Source organism: Prunus avium, chromosome 3 (assembly GCF_965620075.1).
Source record: "Prunus avium chromosome 3, drPruAviu1.hap1.1, whole genome shotgun sequence".
In the NCBI taxonomy this organism is placed as follows: Eukaryota; Viridiplantae; Streptophyta; class Magnoliopsida; order Rosales; family Rosaceae; genus Prunus; species Prunus avium.
This window is the reverse complement of record NC_142286.1, coordinates 13,906,245-13,932,303: the sequence shown is the minus strand read 5'-3', so window position 1 is coordinate 13,932,303 and position 26,059 is coordinate 13,906,245. Positions and strand designations below refer to the sequence as shown.

The following is a 26,059-nucleotide window of genomic DNA, read 5'->3' as shown; positions in this document are numbered from 1 at the left end:
TTTCAGATTTTTCTACCAAGCGGTTTTTCTCTGCCAATTTGGACTTTATTTCCTAGTTTTATTTTATTTTAACCTAGTTTCCTTGTGGAGATTGGGGAGCTGAGTTTTAGGAGGTATATAAGTTTTGTTTTAGATATTTTTAGGATCTCTCTTTTCAGCTTTGACAGGCGACTTTGGCTAGGATTTTTGGAAGAGCTTCTACTTCCAGGTGTTTTTATTCTTATTCATGGGAATGATATTTTCTTGGGTTTTAGTTATGAGTATGCGTAACTAATTCCTTTTGCTAGGGCGAGGCCATAAGCCTTAGCATGAATATGTAATTTTATTAATTTGCTTATGAATGGATGCATGTTTGCTTTGAATTATTAATCACTGTGTTTGAAACTATCTATCTATTTTAATGACTGATCACCATTAGGATATTTAGACAAGTAATTTGATGCAATTTCTGTTGGAACATCACCCTGAAATTGAGGAGGGCTTCTTGTGATTAGTAATTGTAAGTTCACTTAAGGCGAACATCACGCTCTTAAGGGTTGCATGGTTTTTCAAAGGGTTTTCACAAAGCTTAATGAGTCTTGCATGTTTATATTTGATCTGAACATCACAGACGGATTGCATGTTAGATATACGTTTTTGCTTGAACATCACAAGGAAAATATGCATTAGGAAAACCTAACCTTCAAAGCATATATGTGGAAATTCATAAGTAACTGATAGAATTGCATAGGATTGTGACGGCGACGGCTGAACCCTAGTTTCTCTCTATATTGTTAATTTTAAAAACGTTTTTTATTCTCTGCTATTATTACCTCCCAACTTTCAGATTTCTTTTATTGTCAAGTTAATCCTTTCAACTTCATAAATTTCACATCTTTCATAAAATCTATTTTAGTTATTAATTAAGAGTTAGTTTAATTACAAATTAGTCAAACAATCTTTGGGGACAACGACCTTGCATGAGCATCTATACTACAATATCCTTGTATTCTTGCAAGTATTTTAAGTGATTTTACCCCTGTTTGCGCAGGTACTAAAAATTCCTATCAAGAAATTGGCGCCGTTGCCGGGGATTGTTTCAATTAATTTGTTTTTATCTTATTCTTAGTTAATTCTTGTTTAGACGTTTTCTGATTTTTTATTTTTATTTTTATTTTTCGTCAAAAACTATAAAATAAAATAAAATATTCGTTTTTTTTTTTTTTTTTCCAGATTGCTGAAATCTCTGCATGGTCAGCACCAGATCACAACCTACACAGTTTGTTTCGTTTGACCCAGAGCCTGAACGGATATTACGAAAGCAACGCAGAGAACAGTTTTTAGCATCTGATTCTTCATTACAAGACACATTTTTGCAGAATTTGTTTGCTGATTTTGTGGACAGCAAGGTTAAAATGGCGTTGGCAATACCTGCAGCAGGCAGACCACTCAGAGAGTCGTTGGCTGCCCGTGCAAATGATGTTCCTAATTGCATAGTCTATCCTGAACAAGAAGAGGGTGATTCGTTTGAAATCAGGCACCACATGCTTGAGATTTTACCAACATTCCGTGGGCTACCTAATGAAGATGCGAACATACATATTGCAAAATTCATTGTGGGTTGCAAAAACATTTTGATTAAGGGTTTTTCTGCTGAAGCTATTAAGTTATGTCTTTTCCCATTCACTTTGAAGGATAAGGCAGAAACTTGGTTATTCACTCTACCAGCTAATAGCATCACTACGTGGCAGCAGTTACACACAAAATTCCTGAACAAATATTATCCAGCATCCAAGACATTAAATTACAAAAGGGAGATTTTGACATTCACACAGAAGCCTAATGAAGAGTTTTATGAAGCATGGGAGAGATATACAGAGATGTACATGAAGTGTCCACATGCTAATATTGATGCAGATACACAGATGAATATTTTCTTTGATGGGCTTAATCCTACATCAAAAAGTCATGTGAATGCATCAGCTGGAGGATCGCTGTCAAATAAATCTGCAAGAGAGGCCTTTGAACTCTTTGATATGATGGCTACAGAATCTCAGCAATGGGCAGCAGAACATTCACAGAAAAGGGGCATTTTTGAGTTATCAGTTGGTTCTCCCAACATGTCTGCACAAATGGAAAAAATGGAGAAGAAAATTGATGCAAAGTTTGATATTCTTCTACAACAGATAGCAAATTCTACACAGCAACAGCCACCTGCAACAACAGTTTGCACTATCTGCAGCATGGCTACACATGACATAATGGGCTGCCCACATAAAGAATCTTATCCGGAACTTGTTGAGCAACATGTTAACATGATGAACAGCTATCAAAGGCCTCGGAACGATGCATATGCAACTCATTACAATCCAGGATGGAGGGATCACCCTAATTTCAAATGGGGTGACAATCAGAACAATCAGAAACCATTCCAGCATGCACAAAAACCATATGTTCCATCTAGACCATCTTTGGATGATCAACTTGCTAAATTGGCAGCAACAACTCAATCATTCATAGAAGGCAACAATCAAAGATTTCAAAATGTTGAAGCATCAATTAAAAGTTTGGAGCAACAATTTGGACAGCTAGCTGCACAGATTTCAGAGAGAGAAATAGGCAAATTCCCTAGTCAATCAGTGCCTAATCCAAGAGGACGTGAAGATTGTAATGTTGTTCGGACCTTACGATGTGGAAAGAGCTATGACAATCGTGAAAATAGCACTGAAAAGGATCAGCCAGCAGTGAACATTTATGCAGAAAATACTGAAACAGCAGCAGACCCTGCAGATCCTGCAGAACAACAGAAACTGTCCAGTACAGAAACTGTCCCAGAACAAGTTTCAGAGCGTGTTTATGAGGCCCCAATTCCATATCCAGAACGTTTGAAGCCAAAAGCAAAAGATAAGCAATTGAGGGACTTCATGCAAACGTTATCTAAAGTTCAGATTAACCTACCACTACTCGATGCAATCAAAAACATTCCATCATATGCCAGATTTTTAAAAGATGTGTGCACACACAAAAAGAAGCTGGTTGATTTTGAAAAAGTCGTTCTTACTGAACAATGCAGCGCAGTTCTACAGCACAAATTGCCACCCAAAAAGGAAGATCCAGGGAGTTTTACAATTTCTTGCACTATTGGAAATTCAAATTTTAAACGTGCATTAATTGATTTAGGTGCTAGTATTAATTTAATGCCTTATTCTGTTTTTCAGAGATTGGGCCAAGGAGATCTAAAGCATACATCAGTTATTCTCCAGCTAGCAGACCGTTCTGTTACTTATCCTAGGGGGATCATTGAAGATTTAATTATCAAGGTTGACAATTTGTATTTACCAGCTGATTTCGTAGTTTTGGACATGGATGAAGATTTGCAAACACCGATTATTTTGGGAAGACCATTTATGGCCACTGCCCGAACATTGATTGATGTGGAAGCGGGCACTTTAACATTGAGAGTTCAAGACCAATCTGTGATTTTTAGCCTATTTGAAGCTGCAAAACGCCCAGAAGAACAAGAATGTATGCGGGTAGATGTGTTAGAAGGTCTCATTCATGCAGAAATTATGACCAAATTGACATCAGATCCACTATTGAGTGTTTTACATGGTCCAGATACAGCACACACAGAGGATGTGGAAATTTTTGAGTATGTAACAGCATTAAATAGTGTACCAGCCCAACCACCACGTTGGAGACATGTTTACGAAAGTCTTGGAGAGCCAAAAACACCCCTACAACCTTCTACGTTACAGCCCCCAACACTGGAGTTAAAACCATTGCCAGCACATTTAAAATATGCACATCTTGGGGCAAATGAAACGCTGCCAGTTATTATTGCTTCAGATTTGACAAGCACAGAAGAGGAAAAATTACTGCGTGTTTTGAGAGAATACCAAGATGTTTTGGGGTGGACTATAGCTGATATTAAGGGTATAAGCCCAGCATTTTGCATGCATAGAATATTGATGGAGGATGACGTAAAGCCTACAGTTGATGCTCAAAGGAGGTTAAATCCTATCATGAAAGAAGTTGTGCGAAACGAAGTAATGAAACTACTTGATGCAGGCATGATTTATCCAATTTCTGACAGTAAATGGGTTAGTCCTACTCAAGTTGTGCCTAAGCGGACTGGTATTACAGTGGTTAAAAATGATAATAATGAGTTAATTCCTACACGGTTGACTACGGGTTGGAGAATGTGTGTAGACTACCGGAAGCTTAACGCAGGGACAAGAAAAGACCATTTTCCATTGCCTTTCATTGACCAAATGTTGGAAAGGTTAGCTGGACGTGCTTTTTATTGTTTTCTTGATGGGTATTCTGGGTATAATCAGATTCCAATTGCACCAGAGGATCAAGAGAAAACCACTTTCACTTGTCCATTTGGTACTTATGCTTATCGGAGGATGCCATTTGGGTTATGTAATGCACCTGCCACATTTCAACGGTGCATGATGAGCATATTTTCAGGTTTGGTTGAACAGATTGTTGAGGTATTCATGGATGATTTCTCAGTTTTTGGGGATAGTTTTGATCTTTGTCTATACAATTTATCTCAAGTTCTTGAAAGATGTCAATTTATCTGAAGTGTCACTTTATGGTAAAGCACGGCATTGTTTTGGGGCATCTTGTTTCAAACAAAGGAATTGAAGTTGACAAGGCAAAGATTGATGTTATTGCCAAGCTGCCACCCCCTAATACTGTAAAGAGCATTCGATCATTCTTGGGACATGCTGGGTTCTATCGACGGTTTATCAAGGATTTCTCCAAAATTAGCCGTCCCTTGTGCAACCTACTTGCTAAGGACGCCTCATTTAATTTTGATGCAGATTGTCTAGAGGCATTTAACAAATTAAAGACACTTTTAACTACTGCTCCTATCATTGCTGCACCTAATTGGAGTCTACCCTTTGAGTTGATGTGTGATGCTTCTGATTATGCAATTGGGGCAGTTCTTGGACAGCGACAAGATAAACTTCCCCAAGTTATCTACTACGCTAGTAGGACATTAAATGATGCACAGTTGAATTATGCAACCACTGAAAAGGAATTATTGGCAGTTGTTTTTGCATTGCAAAAGTTTCGTTCCTACTTGGTTGGGGCTAAGGTTATAATTTACACAGACCACGCTGCACTGAAATACTTGTTATCTAAAAAAGATGCCAAGCCAAGGTTAATTCGTTGGGTTTTACTTCTGCAAGAATTCGATTTAGAAATTCGAGATAAAAAGGGCAGCGAAAATGTAGTGGCTGATCACTTATCCAGGCTGATCAATACCAACACAGCAGAAGAGGATTTACTTCCTTTAAATGAGAGTTTTCCTGATGAACAGCTTATGGCCTTTTCCAGCAAAACTCCATGGTTTGCAGATATCGTGAATTACTTGGCTAAAGGTATTTTACAGCCAGATATGACCTTCCAGCAAAAGAAGAGGTTTTTAGCTACAGTTAAGTATTATTTTTGGGATGAGCCTTACTTATACAAGTATTGCCCAGACCAGATTATTCGTAGGTGCATTCCTGCAGAAGAGCAAGACAGTGTTTTAACGTTCGCACATCAGCATGCTTGTGGTGGTCATTTTGGGGGAAAACGGACAGCAGCTAAAATATTACAAAGTGGGTTGTATTGGCCTACTATTTTTAAAGATGCTCATGTTTGGTGCCACGCTTGTGATAGATGTCAACATGTGGGAAATCAGTCTAAGCGGAATGAAATGCCACAACAAAGTATTTTGGTGGTTGAATTATTCGATGTTTGGGGCATTGACTTTATGGGACCATTCCCATCATCCAATGGCACCCAATACATATTAGTGGCTGTTGAATATGTTTCTAAGTGGGTCGAGGCCGTTGCAACACCAACAAATCAAGGATCTGTGGTACTGAAATTCCTCCAAGGCACTATTTTTTCACGTTTTGGGACACCTAGGGCAATTATCAGTGATGGGGGAAAGCACTTTTTAAATAAACAGTTTGCTGCACTACTTACTAAATATGGGATAAGTCATCGGGTGGCCACTGCTTACCACCCTCAAACTTCTGGGCAGGTTGAAGTTTCTAATAGGGAAATTAAGCGCATCTTAGAGAAAACAGTCAATGCCAGCCGCAAATACTGGAGTGTTAAGTTGAACGATGCTTTATGGGCCTATAGAACAGCGTATAAAACGCCAATTGGGATGTCTCCCTTTCGGCTTGTTTATGGTAAGGCATGCCATCTACCTATGGAGCTTGAACACAAGGCCTATTGGGCAATTAAGGAGCTTAATTATGCCTATGATGCAGCTGGAGAAAAACGGAAATTAGAGTTGCATGAGTTGGAAGAACTCCGGAATGATGCATATGAAAGTGCAAAGATATACAAAGAGAAAACAAAAGCATTCCATGACAGCAAAATTCTCCGAAAACAGTTTCAAGCAGGTCAGAAGGTTCTCTTTTTCAATTCACGGTTGAAGTTATTCCCTGGAAAATTAAAATCTAGGTGGCAGGGTCCCTACATTGTTACTAAAGTCTATCCCCACGGCACTGTGGATATTAAAAATGGGATGACCGGTTTCGAGTTTAAAGTAAATGGCCATAGACTCAAACACTACTTAGAGGCGCCATTTGACACTGCAGCCGAGTCGGTGACTCTGAAGGAACCAGTGATCTGACCACCAGCCTTCGGCAATGTCTAGCTATAGACATTAACTAAAGCGCTTATTGGGAGGCAATCCAATTTTTCTAACCTCTCTACTTATTTTATTTTCTTTTTATTTTTATTTTTTTCTTTTTCTAAACTCTTTACTATTTGGTTCAATGTAGGACAACAATCAGCAGCACAGAAACAAATATACGCAGATAATCCTACGCTGGAATCATGCACCCAGCAGCAACTGGAATCATGCACCCAGTAGCAAGTCTACCTGAACATCAAAGGCAGCTATTCCTATACTGGAATCATGCACCCAGCAGCATATTCACATATCCATACACCAGATTTACAACAACACAACTTCCAGGCCATGAAGTTTACAACAATCAATCTTGCAGGCCAGAAACATCATTTTGATCAGCTATGACTCATTTACAACACACAATATTGTGCAAGTCAGAAATTCTACAAGGGATCGTGTTTATACCTCTGTGGGATGGCTGGCTTCGAATTTTTTTTTTTTTTTCAGAGACCAGCGTGTGGTGTAGATCTGCTCCGATTTGCAAGTTTGGGGGTAGTCCTCACACAGATACACATATATGCACGAGTTAGACTTTGCTCAAACCATCAATTCTGAAACGAAAATTACAATATTTGAGGAAGGTTCTACCTTTAGCCTCTCAGATTTCCGCGACTTCCACCTTGGAACAGAGTGTATGTGGTGTTGGGGTTGCTCTCGGTCTGGGTCCGCTCATCCGGGTCGTTGGGTTCGAAGTCGGAATGGATCTCGGCGAGGATCCGATTGGTCTCCTCGACGCAGCCGCAGAGGGTGGTGATTTTGTTGTTGTTGAAGATCTTCTGGATCTGGCGCCTCACACAGATGATCCCACATGGTTAGTGTGCTGAAAGAGAGAGAAGGCTCTTGGGTTTGCACTAGAGAAAAGAGCATGGCAAGGAGATGAGCGGAAATGTTTTTCTGATTCTCTAAGACACAGAGCAAAGGAGATGGGATTCATAATTCAAAGCCAAGGAGATGGGATCTGACACACACAGAAGCTTTGGTTTCTACAAACAATATCATTTTGCTTCTGCAAACGGAGATGGGCACGGACAGAAGGGCATCGTATGGCTCTGGGCTCGCGGCTAGTGGAAGGGGATCCAGTGTGATAGCTAGGATTTTCAAATGACAAATTCCGCTGCTCCATCGGGTTATATTGTAGCTGTTGCTAGGATTTGACAAATGTGTCGACTTGTACGAGTTGGCCAGCGTGTCTTTGCGCAGTCCTAGCTCCCAGGTCAAGCCTTCGAATCCCAGAAATGTCCAGCCTCCGCATCCCTGGTGTGTTAGTTTCTTTTTATTTCTTTTCTTTTTCTTTTTTTTCTGTTTGCTGTTTTATGTTCTTTTCGTTTATTTTTTTATTTTTATTTTTTTTCTTTCCCCTTTTTATTTTTCTCTCCTAGTTTAATTTTTTTTGGCTGTTTCCTTTCTCCTTGATTTTCGTTCCCCGTCTTCTAACATTTAGTCGTTTTTGTTTCTGTTTTTGTTTCTTCTGTTTCTTTTCCACACCTTGAGGACAATGTGTGATTTAAGTTTGGGGGTGGGAAATTTTAGATTTTTAAATTTTTGAGTCTTGTCTAGAATTTTCGTTTTTAAGTTAATATCCATAGATTATTTTAAACGTTAGAACAAATGGACATGGTGAAGATTAATCCCACATTAGAGTCTTTTCTATTTATTGTTGCTTAGACACTAATTCATGAATTATACTTTGAAATTTGCACATCACACCAACATGGTTTGTGGAGAGTGAGATTGAAATACTTACTTTTTGTCTAAGTGTGTTTTAATTTTTGTTCTATATAAAATAAAGTTAGTATGTGTTATCAAGTAATAATTGCCTCACCCAAAGCTTTGCTGGTAACCGGGCCAGTCCTGCCTAATCAGCAGTGATTCTCGCGTTGGATGGTAGAGTTTTGGCATGGGGCAGAATGGTTAGTTGGTTTCGTAGCCTTTTCAGCTCGAGTTAATAAGTCCTCAGGGGTGTTCTACACCTAGTGCCCTAAAGCCCTAGTGGTTTGGGAGACATTGGCCTAACGCTCGCTACACGGGTTGGATCGAAAGCTTAAGGGAACCGACATTGCACGACCACTACTGTTACTAAAAAAATAAAAAAAATAAAAAAATAAAAAAAGAAAAAAAGAAAAGAAAAGAAAAGAGAGATTGATTCTATAAGTACGTGAAGTATGAATAACATGGATGAGAGGTAAGAATTTTAGTCTAGTCTCCTTAACTATGATGGTTCACTTTACACCGAAGGAAGTTTGTGAATTCTTTTCTAATTGATTCTAAATAGCTTAGACTCTGTGGTGGGATTAGTTGGATCTATTGAAAAGATGTTCTAGTTTTTAAAATTTGCTATGGATTGCAGCTTGAAGGTGAAAGTTTTGGCTTGGTTGTTAGTCAGGTGTCTAGTTTGTTAAGTTTTTTTTATTTTTGTTTCAGTCTTGTTTTGCTTGAGGACAAGCAAAAAGCTAAGTTTGGGGGTATTTTGATGGGCATATTTTATATTATATATTTAACCTCATTCTTAGTATATTTTGGTTGATATTTTGGAAGAATTTTGATACTTTGAATTATATTTCCAATATAGGACTTTCGACTTCCTCCGGAGCAAAACATAATCAAATGGATGAATTTTGGAGTAATTCCAGTTGGAGGACGTTCGTGAGTCACTTAGCTTGATCGTATCAAAATTTCAGATTTTTCTACCAAGTGGTTTTTCTCTGGCAATAAAATAAAGGAGCAATGCGCGGTGCTAGAATAGTGACGGTTTGGGGTTTTATTGCATTTTGGAGCCCAAGATGACCTCAAATGGGTTCGTGGCCTTCTGGAGAAGTGTTCAGAACGTTTTTATCTTTAAAAAAAGCTATCTTGGGCCTGATTTGGAGGAGATTTGAGCCTAAAACGTGACTGGGCAGATTGTTGGCAGATTCTCCTAGTCCAATTTGGACTTTATTTCCTAGTTTTATTTTATTTTAACCTAGTTTCCTTGTGGAGATTGGGGAGCTGAGTTTTAGGAGGTATATAAGTTTTGTTTCAGATATTTTTAGGATCTCTCTTTTCAGCTTTGAAAGGCGACTTTGGCTAGGATTTTTGGAAGAGCTTCTACTTCCAGGTGTTTTTATTCTTATTCATGGGAATGATATTTTCTTGGGTTTTAGTTATGAGTATGCGTAACTAATTCCTTTTGCTAGGGCGAGGCCATAAGCCTTAGCATGAATATGTAATTTTATTAATTTGCTTATGAATGGATGCATGTTTGCTTTGAATTATTAATCACTGTATTTGAAACTATCTATCTATTTTAATGACTGATCACCATTAGGATATTTAGACAAGTAATTTGATGCAATTTCTGTTGGAACATCACCCTGAAATTGAGGAGGGCTTCTTGTGATTAGTAATTGTAAGTTCACTTAAGGCGAACATCACGCTCTTAAGGGTTGCATGGTTTTTCAAAGGGTTTTCACAAAGCTTAATGAGTCTTGCATGTTTATATTTGATCTGAACATCACAGACGGATTGCATGTTAGATATACGTTTTTGCTTGAACATCACAAGGAAAATATGCATTAGGAAAACCTAACCTTCAAAGCATATATGTGGAAATTCATAAGTAACTGATAGAATTGCATAGGATTGTGACGGCGACGGCTGAACCCTAGTTTCTCTCTATATTGTTAATTTTAAAAACGTTTTTTATTCTCTGCTATTATTACCTCCCAACTTTCAGATTTCTTTTATTGTCAAGTTAATCCTTTCAACTTCATAAATTTCACATCTTTGATAAAATCTATTTTAGTTATTAATTAAGAGTTAGTTTAATTACAAATTAGTCAAACAATCTTTGGGGACAACGACCTTGCATGAGCATCTATACTACAATATCCTTGTATTCTTGCAAGTATTTTAAGTGATTTTAACCCTGTTTGCGCAGGTACTAAAAATTCCTATCAGTTGGTGTATTGCATAGTTCTAGTGATTGGATTTCACTCAAAACCCACCAAATGACTCCTCCCACGATGTTATGATGTTGCCCAAGTTACGGGCTCGATTCCAAGTCAATCGGTGTAAGAAATTGGCCATTTCAAGTTCAATGGCAGTTCATTGCTAAGTCAATATATGTACGAAATTGGACGATTCAAGTTCAAAAGCAGTTCGTTCCTAATTGGAGTGGTTGGTGTGTTGCATAGTTCTGGCGATTCTATTTCACTCAAAACTCACCAAATGACTCCTCCCACCATATTATGATGTTGCCCAAGTTTTGTGCTCGACCCAAGGTTAATCGTTGTGAGAAATTGGACAATTCAAGTTCAAAGGAAGTTCGTTCCTTCAACGGAGTGGTTGGGGTACTGCATAGTTGTAGCAATTGGATTTTACTCAAAACTCTCGAAATGACTCCTGCCACCTTATTTTGATGTTGCCCAAGTTTTGGGCTCGATCCTAAGTCAATAGGTGTAAGAAATTGGACAATTCAAGTTCAAACGCATTTCGTTCATAACTGGAGTGGTTGGTGTATTGCACAGTTCTAGCGACTGGATTTCACTCAAAAGACACCAAATGACTCCTCCCACCATGTTATGATGTTGCCCAAGCTTTGGGCTCGATTCTAAGTCAATCATTGTAAGAAATTGGACAATTTAAGTTCAAAGGAAGTTCGTTCCTTCAACGTAGTGGTCGGTGTATTGCATTATTGTAACAATTGGATTTCACTCAAAACTCTCCAAATGACTCCTCCCACCATATTATGATGTTGCCCAAGTTTTGGGTTCAATCCAAGGTCAATAGGTGTAAGAAATTGGACAATTCAAGTTCAAAGACAGTGCGTTCCTAATTGGAGTGGTTGGAGTATTGCAAAATTCTAGCGATTGGATTTCACTCCAAACTCACCAAATGACTCCTCCCACCATATTATGATGTTGCCCAAGTTTTGGACAATTCAAGTAAAAAGGCAGTTCGTTCCTTCAATAGAGTGGTTGGTGTATTGCGTAGTTCTAGCGATTGGATTTCACTCAAAACCCAGCAAGTGACACCTACAATATTATGATGTCACCCAAGTTTTGGACTTGATCCGAAATCAATAAGTGTAAGAAATTGGACAATTCAAGTTCAAAGACAGTTCGTTCCTAATTGGTGTGATTGGTGTATTGCATTGGTCTAGGGACTGGATTTCACTCAAAACTCACCAAACGACTCGTCCCGCCATATTGTGATGTTGCCCAATTTTTGGGCTCAATCCTAAGTCAATAGGTGTAAGGAATTGGAGAATTCAAGTTCAAAGGTTGTTCGTTCCTAAATGGAGTGGTTGGTGGATTGGATAGTTCTAGCTAGGGGATTTCACTTAGAACTCACTAAATGACACCTCCCACCATATTAAGTTGTTGCCCAAGTTTTGGGCTCGATCCTAAGTCAATAGGTGTAAGAAATTGGCCAATTCAAGTCCAAAGGCAGTTCGTTCATAATTGGAGTGGTTGGTGTATGACATAGTTGTAGCGATTGGATTTCTCTCAAAACTCCCCAAATGACTCCTCCCACAATATTATGGTGTTGCCCAACTTTTGGGCTCGATCCGAAATCAATAGGTGTAAGAAATTTGACAATTCTAGTTCAACGACAGTTCGTTCGTAGTTGGAGTGGTTGGTGTACTGCATAGTTGTAATGAATGCATTTCACTCAAAACTCCCCAAATGACTTCCCCCACCACATTATGATGTTGCCCAAGTTTTCAGCTCGATCCGAAATAAATAGGTGTAAGAAATTGGACAATTCATGTTCAAAGGCAGTTCGATCCTAACTGGAGTGGTTCGTGTATTGCATAGTTCTAGCGATTGGATTTCACTCAAAACTCACGAATTGACTCCTCCCACCACATTATGATGTTGCTCAAGTTTTGGGGTCGATCCTAAGTCAATAGGTGTAAGAAATTGGACCATTAAAGTTCCAAGGCAGTTCGTTAGTAATTGGAGTGGTTGGTGTATGGCATAGTTGTAGTGATTGGATTTCTCTCAAAACTCTCCAAATGACTCCTCCCCCAATATTATGATGTTGCCCAAGTTTTAGGCTCGATCCGAAATCAATAGGTGTAAGAAATTGTACAATTCAAGTTCAAAGGCAGTTCTTTCGTAATTGGAGTGGTTGGTGTATTGCATAGTTCTGGCGGCTGGATTTCACTCAAAACTCACCAAATGACTCCTCCCACCATATTATGATCTTGCCCAAGTTTTCGGCTTGATCCGAGATCAGTAGGTATAAGAAATTGGACAATTCAAGTTCAAAGGCAATTCGTTCCTAATTGGAGTGGTTGGTGTATTGCGTAGTTCTGTCGATTGGATTTCACTCTAAACTCCCCAAATGACTTCTCCCAGCATATGATGATGTTACCCAAGTTTTGGACTCGATCCTAAGTCAATAGGTGTAAGAAATTGGACAATTCAAGTTCAAAAGCAGTTCGTTTTTAATTGGAGTGGTTGGTGTATTGCGGAGTTCTAGGAGTTGGATTTCACTCAGAACTCACCAATTGACACCTGCCACTGTATTATGATGTTGCCCAAGTTTTGAGCTGGATCTGAAATCAATACGTTTAAAAAGTTGGACAATTCAAGTTCAAAGGCAGTTCGTTCCTTCAACAGAGTGGTTGGTGAATTTCATAGTTCGAGCGACTGGATTTCAATCAAAGCGCACCAAAGTACACCTCCCACCATATTATGATGGTGCCCAAGTTTTGTGCTCGATCCGAATTCAATAGGTGTTAGAAATTGGACAATTCATGTTCTAAGGCAGTTCGTTCCTAATTGCAGTGGTTGGTGTATTGCATAGTTCTAGCGATTGGATTTCACTCAAAACTCACCAAATGACTACTCCCACCATATTATGATGTTGCCCAAGTTTTGGGCTCGATCCGAAATCAATAGGTGTAAGAAATTGAACAATTCAAGTTCAACGGCAGTTCGTTCCAAATGGGAGTAGCTGGTGTATTGAATAGTTCTAGCGATTGTAGTTCAATGGCAGTTCTCCCCAAATTGGTGTAAGAAATTGGAAAATTCTAGTTCAGTGGTAGTTCGCCCCAAATTGGAGTGGTTGGTTCGTCGCAGAGTTCTAGCGGTTGGATTCCACTTAAAAGTCACCAATTGACACCCACAACCGTATTATGATGTTGCCCAAGTTTTGGGCTCGATCCGAAATCAATAGCTGTAAGAAATCGGAGAATTCAAGTTCAAAGGCACTTCGTTCCTTCAATGGAGTGGTTGGTGTATTGCATCGTTTTAGTGCCCGGATTTCACTCAAAACCCACCAAAAGACACCACCCAACATATTATGATGGTGCCCAAGTTTTGGGCTCGATCCAAAATCAGTTGGTGTAAGAAATTGTACAATTCAAGTTCAAAGGGAGTTCGTTTCTAATTGGAGTGGTTGGTGTATTGCATAATTCTAGAGATTGGATTTCACTCAAAACTCACCAAATGTGTCCTCCCACCATATTATGATGTTGCCCAAGTTTTGGGCTTGATCCGAAATCAATAGGTGTAAGAAATTGTACAATTCAGGTTCAAAGGCAGTTCGTTTGTAATTGAAGTGGTTGGGGTATTGCAGAGTTCTAGAGATTGGATTTCACTCAAAACTCACCAAATGACTCCTCCCACCACATTATGATGTTTCCAAAGTTTTGGGCTCGATCCGAAATCAATAGGTGTAAGAAATTGGAGAATTCAAGTTCAAAGGCAGTTCGTTCCTTCGACAGAGTGGTTGGTGTATTGCATAGTTCTAGTATATAGATTTCACTCAAAACTCACCAAACGACACCTCCCACCATATTATAATGTTGCCCAAGTTTTGGGCTCGATCCGAAATCAATAGGTGTAATAAATTGGACAATCCAAGTACAAAGGCATTTCGTTCATAATTGGGGTGGTTGGTGTATAGCGTAGTTGTAGGGATTCAATGGCACTCAAAACACCCCACATGACTCCTTCCACCATGTTATGATGTTGCCCAAGTTTTGGGCTCGATCCGAAATCAATAGGTGTAAGAAATTGGACAATTCACGTACAAAGGCAGTTCGTGCCTAATTGGAGTGGTTGGTGTATTCCACAGTTCTAGGGATTCAATGTTACTCAAAACACCCCAAATGACTCCTCCCACCATATTATGTTGTCGCCCAATTTTTGGGCTCGATCCAAAATCAATTGGTCTAAGAAATTGGAAGATTCTAGTTCAAAGGTAGTTCGTTCCTAATTGAAGTGGTTGGTGTACTGCGTAGTTCTAGAGATTGGATTTCACACAAAACTAACCAAATGATTCCTCCCAAAACATTATGATGTTGCCCAAGTTTTGGGCTCGATCAGAAATCAACAGGTGTAAGAAATAGGAGAATTCAAGTTCAAAGGCAGATCGTTCCGTCAGTGGATTTCACTCAAAAATCCCAAAATGACACCTCCCACCATCTTACGATGTCGCCCAAGTTTTGGGCCCGATCCGAAATCAATAGGTGTAAGAAATTGATCAATTCAAGTTCAGAGGCAGTTCGTTCCAAATTGGAGTGGTTGGTGTATTGCGTAGTTCTAGCGCCTAGATTTCACTCAAAACTCACCAAATGACTGCTCCCACCATATTATGATGTTGCCCAAGCTTTGGGCTCGATCCGAAATCAATAGGTGTATGAAATTGGACAATTCATGTTCAGAGGCAGTTCGTTACTAATTGGAGTGGTTGGTGTATTAAATAGTTCTAGCTATTGGATTTCACTCAAAACTCACCAAATGACTCCTCCCACGATGTTATGATGTTGCTCAAGTTTTGGCCTCAATCTCAAGTTTTGGCCTAATAAATCTTGGTCATAAACTGGCCGAAGGGACTTCCTCTCGGCCCTAGCATCTACTCTTGAACTGAAACGTGGCGGTTCGTTAGGCATTTTGCCTTCCTAAAAAACAAAAGAAAAGCTGCGAAGGCGGAATCCTCTCGGCCTCGCAACGGCCGAGGCCAAAGGGCGTAAGTGACACGGCCGAAGATATCAAGGTTAAATCGCCACGTGGCAACAAGGTCCCACACTTCATTTAATGAAGTAACGCCTCTGACTGTTGCAGCAAACCCACTAGCTGCGAAAAGGCATTTAATGCACGAGGGAAGAAGGGAAGTGACTAAAGTCAGGGTTTGGTGAAGGAAATCAGGGTGGTTAGGCGCAAACATTCTTACAGCTTGAGAGATAGGTCACCAGCTATCAGAGCATTAAATGCGTCTCCACGGCCAGGGGTGCAGAACCCACGATCAGGGCGGCGGCCGAGATTTACCGGGATTTATGGGGTCACACCACCATGCTTCACGATCCCAAATGTCGATTGGACTACCCACTTGCTCTGATCAGGCTCCACCATGCGGATTTTCAGCCTCGATTACTCCTCCAGAGCTCTTCCTATAAATATCAAGCTTGAACTACATTCAAAGGGTTCAAACACCAAACCAAAAGCCTCCCACGGAGCAAATTATATTTTCCTGTAATGCACTTTCAATACCTTTACTTGCTTTCCTTGGAGTAGTGATAAATTGTAAGGAAAATCCATTCATCATTATATCATACGACCCTCGATTTTTCGAGGCCCCAGAGCACCATCTCTGTTACTCACACATCCACCCCATATATCATACAACCGTCACTCTCTGAGCAACATGCCGGAGCACCGCCCAAAACCCACCACCAACGCCACCACCAAACGGCTTTGTAGCTCAGGCCGTGAACCTGACGGCCGAGATCAGTTCCTCTCTCGGCCACAATCGTTTGATTAGAATTCGAACTCAAACAGGCGCACCACTTAAACCATTTTATCCAAACACATCACCCCCTCGACGCACGGTAGACCGTGCTGGCACGCCCGCGCACAACCGCACCGCATCCAAAAGAAGGACGTCATGTGTTGACGCATATCCCCTCGACCCGGAGCACCAGGTCGTGAGATTTGCGCAGCCAACACTTTTGGCACGCCCGGTGGGACACTTGTCAAAAAACTCATGGTGGAAACTAGGGCACAGGCGAAGCTCAAGAATAAAACAGTCGAAATGACTTCCGAGACCCCCGAGTCCACCTCACCAATAAATATTGCCGAGACCGAACAAGCGGTCAGAATCTTGGCCAGCATTCCAATGACGACGGATCGCACGGCCGAGTCCATACAAGAGCAAGCAGTGGTGGAGGATCTGATGTCTAAGCACGCCTACAGGATGGAGACATCCTTTATGGCCGCAATGGACAGATTTTCCTCAGAGCTACGGACGCTATTTTAGGAGAGGATGCCAGTAACTTGGCTCGGTCGCAACGGCCGAACCCCTTATTCAAGTGGCCCAGCAAGTAAGGCCACAAGACGATGCGCAACAGGTCCTGCGGCCGTTGGCGGCCCAACAGGAGACCCCCCCTCAAGGGCTTCGGTTTGAAGATGTCTGACGAATGATCAAGGACGGCCTGGCTAAGAGGCGTCCGGAAGCGCCAAGATATACGAAGCCGTACCCGCTAGAGATTGACCGAACCCCTCTTCCCTGGAACTATCGGTTGCCAGAATTCATGCTATTTTCCGGGGATGGGCAGACCTCCTCCATTGAACACATAGGCCATTTTACGGCCCAGTGTGGAGAGGCCGATTCGGACCCCCAAAAGCTCCGTTTATTTGTTCACTCTCTGACCGGCGCGACATTCTCATGGTTCATAAACCTTCCACCGAATTCAGTGAGGGATTGGTCTGACATGGAAAGAATATTCCCCGAACATTTCTATCAGACCAACCGAGGGATAACGGTCGCTGAGCTGGCAAGGATGAGCCAGGCGTCAGACGAATCACCTCGCGACTACCTGTAGCGGTTCAAAACATGCAGGAACTGGTGCCGAACAAACCTACCAGAGAGGGAATTTGTCAAGATGGCCGAAGAGGGGTTGGAGTTCGAATACCGGAAAAAATTCCAGGGGATCGAATTCCGAGACATGCATGATTTGATCAACAAGGTGGACAGATACGCATCCTTGTTGAAGGAAGAAATGCAGAAAAAGACGGCTTCAAAAGGGACCTACTACAGGAATCCTATTGTCAGCTACGTCGAAGTAGACGGCTCCGCGGAGGCCGAGAGCGACGAGGTCGAGATGAGCTCAGCTGAAGTCAGCATAGACAAACCATTCGTCTACAAAGGACTTGTTAAGGCCGACAATAGCCGCACAAAGATTCTCGACGCCAAGTTTGCGGCTCGAGAAATGAAGGCCTACACTTTTGACTTAACTAGGGCCAAGGCTATCTTCGACCTGCTCTTGACCGAGAAAAAGGTCAAATTGTCTTTCGGCTATAAAATTCTGAAACCCGACGAGCTCAAAGGAAAGACGTTTTGCAAATACCACAGTTCTTGGCCTCACAACACCAACAACTGTGTTGTCCAGCGAGACGTCATCCAGAAGTTGATAGACGAAAAGAAACTCCAATTCCTGGAAAAGACGGCCATGCAGGTCGACTCCAAGCCGTTCCCTCCGCCTGTCGTCAACATGGTCAACGCCCAGCTCCGGGCCGAATCAGAGCCAGTGCTCTGCAACCAATGCAAGTGTGAGATCGGTCAGCCCAGGCTGCCGGAGAACAAAAGGAAGGCCGCTGAACCCTCTCAACGACTATGAAGAAATTCGACGGGCAATACGACCACCAGCCAGCCAGCAGAGCTGTTTTCGATAGACTATGGGCACGAACCCCCAGTATCTCGGTTGACCACAGAGACGAGGCCGCCCCTAGGCCAGTAAAGAATTTCAAACTGCCAGTCATACGGGATGACTGTTGGTACACTGCACGACCTGGGGGCAAGGCGGAACCATTGACAAAAACCCAGCTAAGGAGAATGCAAAGATAGGTTCAGCAGGCCAGAATACAGACGACCCAAGCCGAGGGTTCCAAACGCCAAAAGAAAATGGCGACCGCAGACGAGCCACCATCCGTACCAGTCGTCTCCTCTACGACGAAGACGGCCAAGAACAGGCCTCCAAGGACGTGGCGCTCCAGGCAGGACGAGAACGCTCGTAGAGCAGCGGCCACTTCTGTTGAACCAAAGGCCACGGCCCTAGAAAAATCAGACGAGGGCATCATCGATGTTTACCATGGAAAGGATCCCCCATTCTCGGCCAACGGTTTGTCCTTCCTCATGGAATTCCACAAAGATCACTCGGCCAACGACCTATACGGCATGACCCCTGAGAACCGTGAAATTGTGGAGTTGGCCCTCAAGAACACTAAGGCGGAGGGGCTCCTCATTACCAAAGGATCTGACTCGGCCATTAAGGCCGTATACCAGGCAAACCGAGAAGCCAGAGCAAGAGGGATGCCAGGTTACCAACCTGACCTGGGAAGATTGGAGGCCAGGGCCCCTTTCAGCAAGGGCGACTTAGAATACCTCCACCAATATTTTACCGTGACTCCGGCCGATACTATCTTTGGTCTGACGGCCGAGGAAAAGGCTCGGGTAAGCCGATTAGATGACTACTTGACGGCCAGGGATACGTTGGCTGAGGCTAGACGAACCCTTGAGGAGAAGGTCGAGGCCTCGGACCCACCTGAGATCAAAGTGTCCACAGGCGATATCCCTGGGACTGCAAGGCCTATGATCGAGGGCCCCGGTGATCCTTTCTTTGGGCATGAGGCCGTAGACGACCCCACGATAGGAATCTCCGATGAGGAATACGAGGGGATCCTCGGGATGGTTGAGGAAAAAGCCATCGCCAAGGACGGCTGTGTGGCCAAAGAGGGAGCTGATAAGGGAGACCACCATGAGCCGAAGGAGGTCAGCATGAACATGGTCTTGGTACTACCGTCTGAGTTTTCAGCCCCAGGAGGGCAGAGCAACGGCTTGGATGATGACGTGGTCGAGTAGCAGCTTGATCAGAGGCCAAAGACAAAGGAAGAGTTGTTGGCCGTGGCTTTTAACGAAGTAATACCCAGAGACGAGCCAAACAAATACCGACATCTCAAGTTGTTGTACATCTCGGCTCACGTGGAGGGTGTGCCCGTGTCCAAAGTGTTCGTTGACTGTGGGGCGACGGTCAACATCCTTCCCTATTCCCTGATGAGGAAGCTGGACAAGTCAAAAGAGGACCTCATCCCTAGCGACGTGATCATGAGCAGCTTCGTCGGTGATAAATCTAAGACCATCGGGGTATTGCCGTTAAAAATCACCGTGGCCGACCAGACAAGAGTCGCGGCCTACTATGTAGTCGAATCCAGTATGGATTACAATATATTACTCAGCCGTGACTGGATCCATCAATCTGGATGCATACCGTCTTCCCTCTTCCAACAATTGTTCGTTTGGGACGGCCATAAGGTGTCCATACACCCGACTGACAAAAAACCTTTCGAAGCCAACACCGTGCAAGCACGGATTTACGACGATGACGTTGGATGGGTTGTCCTCACTGGGCACGATGCAAGCGGCCGACCAACCAGGACAACGACCTAGAAAGTGCTAGAGTTAGGCACCGAGAATGTTCGATAGGATTCGACGCACGAAGTATTGATCGACCTCACTAGCCTCTAGATGATAGACAAAGCCACTAAAGAAGAGGGAGCAGCGGCCATGACCAACCTGCTGGAAAGAGTGCTGGAACATTGGGCGGAGGAATCCTTACGGCCAAACTCACCAATCAACCTGATCGAGTTCCTCCACGAATCAGATGAGGTGGACGCTCTGACCTTTGACGACTTGGAAACGGCGCCTGCCTAGATGGAGGATGACTACCCTGAGGTCCAAGACCCTTTATTAGAAATAAATGTAGGGACAGAGGCCGAACCACGTCCTCTTTTTGTAAGCCAACTTTTGAACCCTGAGTTATCGGCCGAGATTACCGGCCTGCTCTATGAATATAAGGATTGTTTTGCTTGGGATTACCATGAGATGCCTGGGTTGCCAAGAAGTTTGATTGAGCACGAATTAAAGATCAAGGAGGGGTTTAGGCCTTTCAAACAGCCGCCAAGGCGGTTCTCAACCGAAGTACAACTTAAAGTCAAGGAGGAGATTGAACGACTCCTTAAAGCCGGCTTCATCCGTACGGCCCGGTACGTTGAGTGGTTGGCTAACATCGTACCAGTTTTGAAAAAGACCGGGGCTTTGAGGGTTTGCACCGATTACAGAAATCTGAACCTCGCGACCCCCAAGGACGAGTACCCCATGCCTATGTCAGACCTCCTGTTGGACGGAGCCGCGAAGCACGAGCTCCTATCTTTCATGGACGACCATGCTGGTTACAACCAAATCTTCATAGCCGAGGAAGATGTCCACAAGACGGCGTTCAGATGTCCAAGCGCAATCGGATCCTATGAGTGGGTGGTCATGCCGTTCGGCCTAAAGAATGCCGGCGCAACATACCAACGAGCTATGAACCTTATCTTCCACGACCTTATTGGCCTAACCGTTGAAGTCTACATCGACGATGTGGTTATAAAATCCCCATCCAAAGCTGACCACGTAGGGCATCTCCGACAGGCTTTCGACCGAATGCGGGCGCACGGCCTGAAGATGAACCCTAAGAAATGTGCTTTCAGCGTCATTGCTGGGAACTTTCTCAGTTTCTTGGTTCACCAACGAGGGATCGAGGTGGATAAAAATAAAGCTATGGCCATTATGGCGGCACCTCCGCCAAGGACCAAGAAGGAACTCCAGTCCTTCCTCGGCAAGGTCAGCTTTTTGAGGCGATTCATATCCAATTTGGCAGGGAAAATCCGGCCGTTGTCTCCTCTGGTCAAACTGAAAGACACAGAACGGTTCGTGTGGGGGGGGGGGGGGGGCAGAGCATCAAGCGGCCCTCGACGACATCAAGAGATATTTATCTCAACCACCGGTCCTTATGCCGGCAAAAAGAGGGAAACCCTTAAGGCTTTACATTTCGGCTTCGGAGGGCTCTATCGGCTGTCTGCTGGCTCAGAACAATGAGTCTGAACAAGAACAAGCAGTACACTATCTGAGCCGCACCCTTAACATAGCCGAGCTAAACTATTCACCGATTGAAAAGTTATGCCTAGCACTCTACTTCGCGGCTACCAAGTTGCGTCACCACATGCTTCCTTCGGTCGTTCAGATCATCTCCAAGACCGACCTCATCAAGTATATGCTCACTTGGCCGATCATGCATGGCCGAATCGGGAAGTGGACGATGGCATTATCAGAGTTCACCTTCCAATATGTGGCTCAGAAGTCGGTCAAAGGTCAGGCATTGGCCGATTTCCTGGCTCACCACCCGGCTCAGGGACAGGAAGAAGAGTTAGAAGTCGAGATCGGTATGGCCCGCATGGAGAAGAATTACTGGACCATGTACTTTGATGGCTCCAGTACCGAGGCCAGGTCTGGGGCTGGAGTCGTGATCGAGTCCCCTCAAGGACAGAGGTGGCAATTTGCGTTTCAGCTTGATTTTAAATGCACCAATAATCAGGCCGAATACGAGGCACTCATCATCGGTCTCGAAATTCTAAAAGAAATGAAGGCAACCCGTGTCTTGGTCTACGGTGATTCTCAGCTCGTAATTAACCAACTGACCGGGGAATACCAGTGCACGAGCGAGAATTTAACTATGTACTACGTAACGGCCCTTAATATGGCCGATGAGTTTTCTACGATCTCCTTTGTTCACATACCGCGCGTCGAAAACCATGAGGCCAATGAGATGGCCCAGGTGGTGTCAGGTGTGAATATTCCGGACAGCGACCACGATCGCTTGATAAGGATCGAGAGGTGTACCCTACCGGCTTTGGCCGAGCGAGGAATGGCAACGCAAGTGTCATCGGCCGAAATCATCAACGAAGTCAACACGGCCAAAGCCGACTGGCGCTACCCCATAGTGAAGTATCTGTGCGACCCCTCCGACTGGCGCTTCCGAGCTCGGTGTTATTTGATTTATCAAAACAAGTTGTATCGAAAGGGATCAGCACCGAGGACATTAAGGTTATCATGACCGAATCTCACGAGGGGATTTGCGACGCTCATCAGTCGGGCGTCAAGATGAGATGGTTGGTTCGGAGGCACGGCTATTATTGACCGACCATTTTAAAAGACTGCATAGAATATGCGAAAGGATGTATCAAGTGTCAAATCTACGGCCCCATAAAAAGGGTACCGGCCGAAGCCCTCCACCCGGTTACTAAACCATGGCCGTTCAGAGGGTGGGCCGTCGATATCATTAGCAAAATCTATCCAGCCGCGTCCAACCAACACGTATGGATTCATCTAGCAACCGACTATTTTACTAAATGGGTCAAGGCAGAGTCCTATCGGTCAATTTCTAGCACGCAAGTGGTCAAATTCTTTGAAAATCACATCGTCCATAGATTCGGTATACCTGAGACTATCACAGCCGATAACGGCCCAGTCTTCGCATCGGCCGAGACTCGAGAGTACACTGAAAGAATGGGGATCAAATTGGTTCACTCAACACCTTACTACCCCCAGTCTAACAGACAGGCCGAGGCGAGCAACAAGGTAATCAAGGGCATCCTTGAAAAAATGATTGAGGAAAAGCCTAGGGCTTGGCACGACTTGCTCCCTGAAGCCCTTTGGGCTTACCGAGTCTCAAAACGCTCGGCTACTGGCACGTCCCCTTATGCTTTAACCTACGGTCATGACGCCATCGTTCCAATGGAGTTAAGGGTTCGGTCTCTCCGTGTGACCGAGCGGCCTGGGCAAGAAAGGAAGCACTACGTGCAAGCCATGGCTCAGGAATTGGAAGATTTAGAGCAGTCCAGGCTCGATGATTATAACCTGATGCAAGCACAAAAGCAGATCGCAGCAAGAGCCTACAACAGAAAGGTCAAGCAAAAGACGTTCTCCGAAGGCGACTTGGTTTGGCGAGCCATGCTTCCTATCAGGACCAAGGATCCTCGATTCGGCAAATTCTCACCCAATTGGGAAGGGCCGTTTGTTATCGAACGAATCCTCGGCCAAGGTGCTTTTCAATTGAAAGATAGGGATGGAGAATGGCACAACTTGCCAATAAATGGCCAGTACTTGAAGAAATATACCCCGTCATTATGGGAGACGGCCGAGATTGAGTTGTGAGATTTACAAATAACAAACAAATGAAGTAAACAGCACGACGAAGCTAAAAGGAAAAGCATGCATTCAGTCAGTGGGAAAAGAAAATACTTCATTTAAATTTAAAGAAAAGGGGTCGCGTTTACAAAGGAACGGCCAGTCGGGGCCGATTGGAAAAAACATATAAACATACATATGTGAAATACAGATTACATCCTAAGTCTACGAACAACGGCTTTTTGATCCCCTCGCTGAACAGACGGATGATCCTTCCTTAGGCGATGTCTCCACCGTCCATATCTTCACCAACCACGGCCCCACCACGGCCGTTACTCTAGAAATTGGGGTCATAGCATGGCCGAGGCCGTCACTCCGGACACGAGTGCAGCCGGGTGAAGTCGGGGCCGTCACTCAGGACATGGCCAAGGCCGTCACTCCAGACACGAGTGCAGCTGGGTGAAGCCAGGGCCGTCACTCCGGCCGTGGGTACGGCCGGGGTGCTCAGCCAAATGGACATGGCCAAGATAGAATCATCATACTAGACCCTCCCATCTTCATCAATCGCATTGTGGTTTCTCCATGGCCACATGACGAGGGAGGTCATCCGCCTCCAGGGCTGGAAAGAAATCTCGGCCACATCATGGCCTTGGCTCACATCAACTTTCCAAGACGAGAGACAGTTGGTGGACAGCGGGGGAAGAAAGGCCATCTAGATCAGGCCAAACTGCCACGCCACGATTGGGGCCGTTAGAGCAGATTAAAATGGAAGGGAAAAATTTTCAGAATCAAAGAGAGAAAGCTGAGAAAGCTGGGAAGTTCAGAGAGAACTTTTGGGGAGCATGAGCTTGAGGATTCTGAAGGCGTGAAGAAAGAATGAAGAGGTTTGGGTTTTTATATTGGCGCTAGAATTCGAAACAAAAGGGCATGGCTCTCTCGGGAGACGTAACGGTCTGACAGCATGCTCGAATGTGCGATGACGTGTTAGAAGCCCAGAGGCCGTCGTTTCATTTGACGAGCCGAAGCGACGTGCCTGCGCATTAAATACGCCAACCGACCTACGCATTTAAGGCACCAACTGTCAATCACTTCAGAAGGAATGCAAAGGGTCCATCCCCTGGAATCCATTCGTCCTCTACCCATGCCGCGACCGAAGAATACGGGGATGTGGGGGCAATGTTTGTGCCTAATAAATCACGGTCATAAACTGGCCGAAGGGACTTCCTCTCGACCCTAGCACCTACTCTTGAACTGAAACGTGGCGGTTCGTTAGGCATTTTGCCTTCCTAAAAAACAAAAGAAAATCTGCGAAGGCGGAATCCTCTCGACCTCGCAATGGCCGAGGCTGAAGGGCGTAAGAGACACGACCGAAGATATCAAGGTTAAATCGCCACGTGGCAACAAGGTCCCACACTTCATTTAATGAAGTAACGCCTCTGATTGTTGCAGCAAACCCACTAGCTGCGAAAAGGCATTTCATGCACGAGGGAAGAAGGGAAGTGACTAAAGTCAGGGTTTGGTGAAGGAAATCAGGGTGGTTAGGCGCAAACATTCTTACAGCTTGAGAGATTAGGTCACCAGCTATCAGAGCATTAAATGCGTCTCCACGGCCAGGGGTGCAGAACCCACGATCAGGCTCCACCATGCGGATTTTCAGCCTCGATTACTCCTCCAGAGCTCCTCCTATAAATACCAAGCTCGAACTACATTCAAAGGGTTCAAACACCAAACCAAAAGCCTCCCACTGAGCAAATTATATTTTCCTGTAATGCACTTTCAATACCTTTACTTGCTTTCCTAGGAGTAGTGATAGATTGTAAGGAAAATCCATTCATCAATATATCATACGACCCTCGATTTTTCGAGGCGCCCGAGCACCATCTCTGTTACTCACACATCCACCCCATATATCATACAACCGTCGCTCTCTGAGCAACGCGCCGGAGCACCGCCCAAAACCCACCACCAACGCCACCACCAAACGGCCTTGTAGCTCAGGCCGTGAACCTAACGGCCGAGATTAGTTCCTCTCTCGGCCACAATCATTTGATTAGAAGTCGAACTCAAACAGGCGCACCACTTAAACCATTTTATCCAAACACATCACCCCCTCAACGCACGGTAGACCGTGCTAGCACAACTACACCGCATCCAAAAGAAGGACGGCACGTGTTGACGCATATCCCCTCGGCCTGGAGCACCAGGCCGTGAGATTTGCGCAGCCAACAGAGCGGTTGGTGTATTGCATAGTTCTAGCGATTGGATTTCACTTAAAACTCACCAAATGACACCTCCCACCAGATTGGGCTCGATCCGAAATTGGACAATTCAAGTTCAAAGGAAGTTCGTTCGTAATTGGAGTGGTCG

The 26,059-nt window shown here is 43.9% G+C and overlaps 1 protein-coding gene, 1 non-coding gene and 1 pseudogene across 2 annotated transcripts; 2 read left to right on the top strand and 1 right to left on the bottom strand.

Moving 5' to 3' along the window:
• Positions 1-1,394: 1,394 nt before the first annotated feature.
• LOC110759430 (uncharacterized) lies at positions 1,395-5,688 on the top strand (annotated as a pseudogene).
• Positions 1,782-1,888, bottom strand: LOC148295682 (small nucleolar RNA R71). Its single transcript, XR_015834907.1, has one exon. It is a non-coding gene; the product is annotated as a small nucleolar RNA R71 (small nucleolar RNA).
• A 16,136-nt stretch (positions 5,689-21,824) lies between the features above and the next one.
• Positions 21,825-23,719, top strand: LOC148295681 (uncharacterized). Its single transcript, XM_088250570.1, has 3 exons — positions 21,825-22,151; positions 22,218-22,609; positions 22,993-23,719. Exons 1-3 carry the CDS (start codon positions 21,825-21,827, stop codon positions 23,717-23,719), a joined length of 1,446 nt encoding a protein of 481 aa, XP_088106696.1.
• Positions 23,720-26,059: the final 2,340 nt, after the last annotated feature.

What these genes read in the sequence shown, in the direction of transcription:
- LOC148295681 (XM_088250570.1), top strand. Translation starts at nt 21,825, where the DNA reads ATGGCATTATCAGAGTTCACCTTCCAATATGTGGCTCAGAAGTCGGTC. An exon ending in AAATTCTAAAAGAAATGAAG is followed by an intron (nt 22,152 to 22,217) that starts GCAACCCGTGTC and finishes GGGGAATACCAG; the next exon opens with TGCACGAGCGAGAATTTAAC. An exon ending in TCAGCACCGAGGACATTAAG is followed by an intron (nt 22,610 to 22,992) that starts GTTATCATGACC and finishes CATCGTCCATAG; the next exon opens with ATTCGGTATACCTGAGACTA.